At 40.4% G+C, this 9,964-nt stretch overlaps 1 protein-coding gene across 3 annotated transcripts in view; it reads right to left on the reverse strand.

Annotated features, from left to right (window-relative positions):
- Positions 1-7,850, reverse strand: part of HBS1L (HBS1 like translational GTPase) — an 82,720-nt gene extending 74,870 nt beyond the window's left edge. The window contains exons 1-2 of one of the 3 annotated variants that reach the window (XM_004422347.3): positions 7,667-7,831; positions 4,027-4,092 (exon numbers count right to left, since the gene is read on the reverse strand). In XM_004422347.3, coding sequence (XP_004422404.1) covers positions 4,027-4,092; positions 7,667-7,709 — 109 coding nt within the window. In that variant the 5' untranslated portion in view covers positions 7,710-7,831. Of the gene's footprint in view, positions 1-4,026; positions 4,093-7,666 lie in introns of all 3 variants that reach the window. The other 2 variants (XM_087444135.1, XM_004422349.3) reach the window with 2 other exon arrangements.
- Between the last annotated feature and the right edge of the window lie 2,114 nt (positions 7,851-9,964).

A 9,964-nucleotide genomic window follows, 5' to 3' on the forward strand; every position in this document is an offset into this window, starting at 1 on the left:
TAAAAATTCTGAGTTGGAATGGACTGGGAATAAGGATTACAATCATACACAGAGGCCACTAGACTGAGGTGGCTCTAATGTCTTGGTGGCAAACAGAAAACTAAGCGAAAGTCATTCCTGTAAATGCCCCAGGATTAAGAACAAAGCCAACCACAAAAAGCCAACTAGGCTTTCCCAAATAATGCAACCACTTACGATACAATCAATCAATCAAATAATTTCCTTGCTTTGCTTCCGTGTCTTCTCTATAAAAACCTTACTCCTTGCTCCTGTCGGTGCAGCATTCCTAACCACTTTCAGTTTGGAGCTGCCTGATTCAAAGTGATGTTTGCTCAAATAAACTCTTAAAAATTTTAATATGATTCAGTTTATCTTTTAACATTTCTAATTAAATTAGTTGAAACAAAATTCATAACCGTTGAATTTTTATATATAGGCTCTTTTTGCTATCCCCAGCTCCTTGATGTGTGCTCAATATTCAGTATCAAAGGCAATCTTTCTAAAGGAAAAAAAAAGCTGTAATGTTTAGGAATCACCTTTCCATCATGAAAACTGTGCTTAATAGAGTTCAAAAAAAAAAATACATGTGTTGATGAATTTTAGAGAGAAAATCCTATCAAATGATAAAGTCACTCAATTATCAGAACTCATTAGATCATGACCATGATCATCTCTTCATTGACATTAGCTGCTTCTTTAAGAACAGAAAGTATTCTAAAACTGTTCATCTCTCATTGAAAATCACTTGGAAAACATACCACTAAAGAGGAAAAGTAACTTTCTAATCTGATATTATTGATATCTGATATTATTATTTATGCATGTTCTGAAAATTAAAAAACCCAAAACCAGGGGGCTGGCCTGGTGGCATAGTGGTTAAGTTCGCACGCTCCACTTCAGCAGCCCGGGGTTTAAAGGTTCAGATCCCAGGCATAGACCTAGGTACTGTTCATCAAGCCATGCTGCAGCAGCATCCCACATACAAAACAGAGGAAGACTGGCACAGATGTTAGTTCAGTGACAATCTTCCTCAAGCAAAAAGAGGAAGACTGGCAACAGATGTTAGCTCAGGGCCAATCTTCCTCACCAAAAAAAAAAAAAAAAAAAAAATCCAAAACCCGATGCTTTTGTTAAAAACACCAGTTTGCCACAGAAGAAACTCAAAACCATTTGACTATCTCCTGCTTTGATAAAGTCAGTTGACTTCTTGGTGTGTACAAAAGTAACTCTCAAAGAGTCAGACTGTCCTGGATGTGAACCACACAGAGGACACACTCCAGAGCTGTGAGAGACACAGGGAGATGCTCTGACCTCAAGAAAGCGAGGCTATAAATGCAGATCTCAGAAAAACACTCCCAGAATGCCTGACCTTGTGTACTGTTAGCTCATTACTCAAGATTAAGCATGATTCATCCAGATAAGCCTTGATAAACGAATGTGTTAACCTGCAATATTAAGATGTCTTTCAGTGGTCCCTGTCTCTATGAAGGCTTCCACTCTTGTGCAAGTAATATTCAAAAACTTCCAAGTCCTATAGACCTCAACTCCTATAATTACCTCCTGAATCTACTTCCAAATCCAATGCTACCACCCTGTGTACTAAACAAAGCAAGCATCAGCATACCCTGGAGGGCTTGTTAAAACAGGAGCTGTGCCCACCCTCAGTCTTTGACTCTGGGGTGGGGCCAAGAATTATTTTTCCAACAAATTCTCAAGTGATGCTAATAATACATGGACCGCATTTTGAGAACACTGTCCTAAAATATCCTCATCTCCTCCAGATGAGTATATAGTCTCCTATCTCAGCCACCTGCATCCACTCAGGGACGGCCTTCAATCCAGTCTCTACGACGTAGAAGAGGTTTTTTAAAAGCTCAAATCTAATGATCACACTCACTTCATCTTCTCACTTTCATGAACATGACCTGCCGTCTACTGTGCATACAATATGAGTGATGAAGTTAGTGCTACCACATATCACTTTGTCACCTAGTCCACCGTGATGGTGAATTGCAGGGTTTGCCCAAAAGGGTTAACCCATCAAGTTTTTTAATACACTGCAAATGGCAAGTGCCCGGGAGGTTCCTTGGAAAAAGTGAAATTTCTTTTATCCCCTAATCACTACAAAATGTCAACTTTTGAATCTCTGAATGCTGATTAAGCCACCTATCAGCTTCTAACCCAGCCTTCTTTACTCTGCTTTGTGATGCTGGGGCTGAAGTCTCTGTGAAGCACATTTCTTCTTTGAAAGCTGGCTTACTTTTAGGACCAGCCAACAGGGAGATGCTAAAGGGAGACTCGAAGGCCAGAGGAGTAAGACATATGCTCCCTTCCTTTCTGTTTCTTGTCTGGTCACCACCACCCCAGCAACACTTCACCTTGCAGAAGCAGTTTGTTCCAGTAATAGCAATTAATATCAGTTCACAGTTTTTCCAAAACTCCCAGAACCAGCTTCACAGTGTCCTGACCCACATCCCCCAGGCTCCATGACCAGCCAGCCAGCTACAATTCCCTCTTCAAAAGGCTGAACCTGAGCTTCACAGGGCCCCTTCAGAGACACCAGAACCAGCCATGTAGTGTCCCCTCCTCAGAGGTCTGAGACCCAGCTCCACAGGCCCTCCTTTGCACTTCTGAGGAAAAGCAATAAAGCAGAACCCTCTCATCACAGGTCTAAATCTCAGCTCCAAGGAGCCTCCACAGCTTCTAAAAGGTTGGTTTCAACCTCATCCATTTGTTTCTCTAGGAACTAGAGATGGTAGATGCTGCCTGAAGTTACTACTTTCTTGATACTTTGGTTGAACATTTTGCATTTTTGGTTCTCTAACACCTGGTTAACAACTTTTTATATTAAATTCTCTCTGGCAAAATAACTAGTGCAACTTCCATCTCCTAACAGGATCCCGACTGGTAACAGTGTAACATTAAAGGAAGAAAGAAAACGTCTTGATTAGTTAAGGCCAAACAAGGAAAGTAGAAATAAAGAGCTAGGTGCATTTCAGAGCAACAAAGAACAAGAAACAAGATGACAGGAAGAGTACAGGTGCTAAGACAACTTTCAGAGCACCTACCCCTTTATAAAGAAAAAGGAATTCTACAATGTCAGAAAGGACACATTTGGTCTTCAGACACTAAAAGTGAGATTAAAGCAGATACAGGTTTACAGGACAGCTCAGCAGACTATAGCGCATTAAAGACAAGGGGGAATCTGATGGAAATGTTAATTACATTAAACCTTTAAACTTGTGGAAAATGAGTTGTATGAATTATATTTATGCTGTCCCTAACTATATTTAATTGTACCCCATTTTATGGCATAGTAAAATTGAGCAGGGCATCTTAACCAACTGTTTACAGAGTAGACAAAAATTTGAAGACAGATGTATTGTTAGAGAAATTAGTGAGAGAAAGGTCTCTGGACCAAAGACTCAGTCTTGTTGGAAAGAACATACAAATTTCTTCTTTATACGGTGGCAAAGAAGAAATCTTTCAGTAGACGAGACAGAAGATGCAGCTCTGACGTGGAATCCTACAGGAATTTGAACTCTAAATCACTCTGTGGCTCCATCAGAAGTCTAAACTACATGTACTTGGTTTATTCACCAAAGTGTTTAACAGCAGATAAAGTACTGTATGAAGGGAAGTCTATAACACCTCAATGTTTCTAATACCCAAGAGATTCCCAGGAAAATTAACTGCTGTCTGTCTTCACAAGTTTTAGACTTTCATTTTTGACTAAATTACCATTTCAGTACAATTTAGATTAACTGCATGCTGGAAAGAATATTGGAAAAGCCATAGTTTTCAGAATTTTCTTCACATTGTTTAAAGCTAAATGATAGAATCAAACCTTTAAATTCTACTCATGGGTAAAGAAATTATTTTATACATCTTTACAAGTTAACATATAATCTTTTTAAATGCTACACAATATTACAGTCTTAGGGAACACTCTACTCCCAGAATGACAATAATACATAACATTTTTAAACACCCATATAATGGAAATTAATTTTTTTTAAAACTCACCTGTTGATGGTGAAATACAATAATCATCCTCTACAGACTGGCCATAGAGATCATCATCTTCAAAATCTAAAATAAAAACACAAGACATAAATTCATTTACAAGTTCTTTTTATATTCTTAGTTACTAACGAAAAAGCATCTGAATTCTCTCCAAAAGAAATTAAATTGTTCATCAAAATTAAATGAACTTGGGGAGGCTATCTTGGTGGCATAGTAGTTAAGTTTACACGCTCTGCTTTGACAGCCCAGGTACAGACCCACATACCGCTCGTCAAGCCATGCTGTGGCGGGGTCCCACATACAAAATAGAGGAAGACTGGCACAGATGTTAGCTCAGGGCCAATCTTCCTCATCAAAAAAAAAAAAAATTAAACTAACTTGGAATGTCTACTTTTCAAAAAAATTCTAAATTTTACCCACAAGTTTGACTTTCTATATTTATAAAGACAGACATGGTTCTTCAGTTTTTAAGCTAATTGGGTTTTATTTTTTCCAAGTTTTCACCTCATGTGATCAAAAAATAATAATCCCACAGAACACATATTTGAATTGTCTTTCCAGAGTTCACAAAAATCTGAAATGAAATCCATCCATTTTTTTCATCAAGTGCCCTCTACAACCAAAGCGTTTATTTTTCATACAACTGACTAACACAAGGTATACAATCAGACAGGAAGGCAGTTTTCCTTCACGTAGAGCTAGGTAATCTCAATGAAAACCACCTTATCCTAACTCCCTTGTGTTCACTCTGCTCAGGCTAAATGGCCTTTCCTCCCACTGACTAGAAAATGCTCTTTAACCAGATTTTCATTAGGCTGTTTCCTTCCCCTAGTTAAGGTTCCAGCTCAAAGGACACCTGTATGCAGAAGTCTTCCTTGACCACCCCTGCCACTTTTACTCTCTAGCACACTCCTCCAACTGACTGTCTTCAAAGCACTGTACCTGCTTCACTCCTTGAGACTCTAAGCTCCTTCAGGGTAAGACACTGTGTAGCCAACTACCTGGCACATAGCTGGCACAAATTAATAGATATTTTATTATAAATTAATGAATCAAACAATTTAAAACTAAAAACCCACAAAGAACATAAATATGTTTACATAAATGTATTTATTCATTCAACAAATACTAACACTATGCCAGGGACAATTAGAGACATTTGGGGTACAACAGTGAGTGACAGGTACATTCCCAGATCCCTACAAACCTAAAATGTAACCAGGAACACAGAAGAGAAAACGGGCAATTACAAAACCACACGACAAGTGCCTGACATGAGAGATACAGAGCTATTGGGAACACACATATGAACAACAAAAATAGAATGGGGAGTGAGGTGGCTAGGGAAAAACCCCCGGGAATATAGTATTTAAAACAATCCCAAAGGATGGCTAGCTAATTTCTGAGGGTATTCATGCAGCAGGAACAGCATATTCAAAGGCAGAGACCAAATGTATACAGCAAAGAAAAATTAGCTAAATACCACTATTGGATAAAACTGTGTAACATCCAATAAATTATTAGATCACAATCCCAATTTAATAACAATTTATTAGCAAATAAGCCATTCACAAAAAATATTTTTAGATATTAATGACAAAATCTTTTTTACTAGGTCAGTTTTACAATACTGAAATTGACCCTAAAAGCGCTACACTATAAAAAGATGAAGAGAATTCTTTCCTAGGATTTTTGTAAAGTGGTTCTTTTCCCCGACAAAAATTCTGGAGTATTTACTGCATGTGAAGCATCGGAGTAAATATCAACATAAAGCATAGACCTTGCCTTCCTGGCACTTTTACACCAGTAGCTGAGGTAGTCACGTGAAGTACTACCCAAGTTACAGAGAAGGACAGCACGCGAGTTAAACAGAGGAACCAATCGGTTTTGGAGCACAAACTCTCTCTAATCAGTTATATGACTTTTGAGAATTTTTAAATTATTATACTCAGAGTACAAGCGCAAGCTTAACTGGGAAGAAAAGAAACTGGACTCTTAAAGTAAGTATAACTTTTATAAGCAGGAAAAGGGGATGGATCTCCTATGCTACAGGAACAGCTTGGTTATGATGTCATCAATTGTTCCAAAGACACATGACACCACAACAACCTCACCTGGGGTTGCCAAGAAGAGAAGATATGTAGCACTCACTCCCTCAGGCCAAGCACCTCTTCTCCAGGAAGCTTTCCTTCACATAGAAGGCCTGCTTAAACTCCCCCAACCCACTCTGAATAAGTGGCTCCCATAGCACTGTGTGAGTCCTTTCTGCAGCATCTCATACTCTAATCATCTCCCTCTTAAGATTCCCTCAAACATCTTACCATCGGTCCCCAAGCTTGGAACAGTACTCTAAGCCCTCAGTTAATGAAGAATAAGCACTCAATTAATGTTGGTTGAGGAAATGATAAATATTTATTTAAAAAATGAATAAGTAATAATTAGGCCTATTCACGTTTTTTGTATCATACGTGCAAAAATATGTCGCGGGCTAAAGTCATTTCTCAGGTAATGACCGTCACATGCAATACTTACCTCCAGTGCAATACTTAGGGCGGCCTGCATTCTGAAGTGAACACCAGGAACCTAACGTGTGCCAGGATGACTGGGTCCCAGGCTCGAAACGTAGCACAGGGTGTTAGCTACCCTCGAGGGTGAGAGCACACTGATGTTCTAGAATAATCTGCTGGGAGTGTCAATAATAACCACCAACATATTAAGCACACTACATGCTCTGCACTTTACAAAGCAATAGGTCTTCATTCCTCTGCTGCACTCATTCATATACGTTTATAATTTTAGTTTGTATGATGCTTGGTGATGCCTATAATTATCCACTGCATAGAGATGCTATGCTTGTCCTAAACATTCTAACTCCTTGTAAACGCCTAGAGAAGATTCATATACATGTTTTTTCCTTTTATTTCATTTTTTAAAATCAGTAAGTCCTTTTCAAAGCCCCCTTCTAGTACCGCTTTTTTATCCATTTCAAAATACATTTACTTTGAGAATCATCAACCAAGAACTGAGTATACCCCTCAGATCATCTGATCGACTTATTCCTTGGGCTTTTTTAATATGTATCTTTTCTACCGTCTCCTAAGTTTCCAATTTAACTTGAAATTCACAGAACGTAAGTTAATCAGTTAGATGAAGCCAGGTTCTGCACTAAACGTGTGAACAAACACAAAAGACTGACACGTAGCTCTAAGAGGCACAGCAGAACAGATGAATGCAACCTTTAAGACACCCCGTGTTTTACAAACAAGGAACATATGGCACTTCTGAAATGGGGGTCGGGGAGGAGTTCGACGCAGGCGGCGCGCCCCGACCCGGGAGGGCAGGAGAGGCAGGAGGTGACGACGCTTACGTGCAGGAGTCCCCGGGGCCGACCTCCCACACGTCGTCCCGCACGCCCCCGGGCAGCGCGGCCCCCGCCCCAAACAGGACCGATCCCCGAGGGCAGAATCACCGCCCAAACAACGCCACCGCCGGCATCCGGGTCCCGCCGTTTCCTCCAGCCGAGCCTCCTCTGACTCCTGGCCCCTCCGACGGGACGCTCCCAGAGCCCAGGGGATGCCAACGGGCAGGGAGCCCGGCCGGGACGGCGACAGTGACGTCCCCGCATGACCCTGCCACCTACCTTCGTCGTAGTTATAGCCTCGGACATTCCGATGCCGGGCCATGGCGGCGGAGAGGGCGTTCGCCACAGCCCCTGACGAAACACCCTCTCAGACACGGACAAGGCGCCAACTGCGGCCTGGAGAACACCGATACGCCATCTTGGCTTCCGGCAGGCCTCTGCGCCGAGCGCCTGCGCACGCGCGATGTCTTACCTGCGCACGCGCGACGGCAACCTGTCGGGGGTCACCCGCCTCCCCCGGGACGCATGCGCACTCACGCGCACGGAGATTGCGTTTCGGCGTGGCCCCGCCCACAGACTGCGTGACTGACAGGAGTTTCAAAGGGGCGGAATTGCACCGCCCACAATTTGTTGTTTTGGAGCAAATTTACGAGCCGGATCCTTTGATCTATGCCCGTGTTCCAGATTATTTTCCGAGTTTAGTTTCTGATAATGTAGTGAAAAAGCTGACTGTGTGCTGAATAAGAGCAGGGACCTTGTCTCATCCAACTTACTTTCTTCTTTGAGGTCTGCTTAGGGACGTAAGCATTAACTAACTTGTGTACATTTGTTTTAAGAATCAGTCCAAGCGTTAGAGAGGAAGAAAGGACCCTTTTTAAGTGGGTATATATGGTTAAATTGAGAATCTGGCTGCAGTAGGTCACCGTGCTTTCGTGTGATTCTTAGTTGCACGTATGTGCTCCTCTTGCATTAATGCCTCCAGTAAACGACCATCTGCCCTTGGCCGTGTAAACGGTTAGCAGCAGCATCATAAAGAAGGATTCATTGAGCCTTCTGAACACACGATCATGTGTAACATAATAAGAGTATTAAATATAGCTCTTTAGACACAGTACTGGCCTTGGATGGTAGTGATGAACGTTGATGAATAAATCTATAACCGACTATTAAATGTCCTCACTTCTTAGAACACAAAGTGAATGATGCTATGTAAAAAACCAACCTCATTATCATACTAAACAAAGTATATTTCAGTTTTAGGTTGTGTTTTTGAAATGGTGATAACTTTACATCAAAGGCAAATCTCAAATTCTAGAAATGAATTAAAAGCTTAATCAGCTTTCTATTATCCATAATAGAAAGAAATGAGAATAATACACATTCAATTCATATCTTTGTTTTGAAATGTAATTTATGCATGCATTTGATTGTCTGACTACCGAATGTTTGTTCTTATCGTTGCTATTTAATGTATCTCCAAGACAAAATTTTACACAAAAATAGATAGTTGCTAATTTTACATTGCTTATGTGTTTTCTTTATTATACGGTTTCAGATAATTTTTATGTTGCAGCCTATTTCTTTGTCTGTAAAGTGGAGACAGTAATAGTATCTAACTCATGAAGTTGTGAATAATAAATTAATTTATCCACGTAAGAGGATTTCACACAGATCTTAGTAGGTGCTTTAAAATATTAGATGTTATAAAAATACAAATGGCAGCTTCCAGCCCACTGTGACTGCCAATTACAAGCTTCAGTATAACTCAATGAGGTGTGAAGTGGATGAGTTATAAATTGACTACATAAACAAAGTACTATAGGAACAATGAGGAAGAAAACATTACTTCTGCCTGAGGGATAGTATATAATTTGCCTCCGGGTCATCAGTAATGCATTCCCTTAAAATTCTAAATACTTGGGAGCCATGATTGCATCTCAAGCAAGAAGGCCTCAATAGCAAAGCCTTCGCTGACTTCCTCAGCAAGTGTTAGGGATCTTATCCTCTGCCCCAGAGCTCTTCAGATGTGGCTATAAGTTTTGTACCATGGTTTGATGGAAAGACCATGACTTTGGAATCACACAAAGCAGTTCTGCTGCTTTCTGTTTGTGAATGTCTTTGGGCTCAATTTCTTCATCTGTAAAATGGATATAAAAAGACATGTCTTCTGTTTTGTGAAAAGTAAATGAAGTGATGGATGTAAAAACAGTAGCTGTTACATAACAGGTACCATAAGGGAGGAAAAATTCTCTACCCTCTTTGAGTCTCCAACTGGGTCCAAGAATTAAACTGACACAAGACAGTTTAACAGGAGAAAAAAAATATAACTGTAAGAAATTTTTACTCATATATGGGAGCCTTCACAAGAGAATGAAGACCCAAAGAAGAGACCAGAGCCAAAACCTCTTATACCTTTCGGACAAAGAAACAATCAATTTGTGAAGAATTGACTAGACGATGGGGTTTGGGCTATGAGTAGTAAATTGTGGGGAAGTGACTAGGAGATATGGGGGGTGGGGAGAGGGCAGCAAAAAAAGTGGAATATAAGCATTATTTCAGAAAATTTGTACAGATCCA

This window comes from Ceratotherium simum, chromosome 19 (genome assembly GCF_057802395.1).
Source record: "Ceratotherium simum simum isolate JZ-2026a chromosome 19, ASM5780239v1, whole genome shotgun sequence".
Classification (NCBI taxonomy): domain Eukaryota; kingdom Metazoa; phylum Chordata; class Mammalia; order Perissodactyla; family Rhinocerotidae; genus Ceratotherium; species Ceratotherium simum.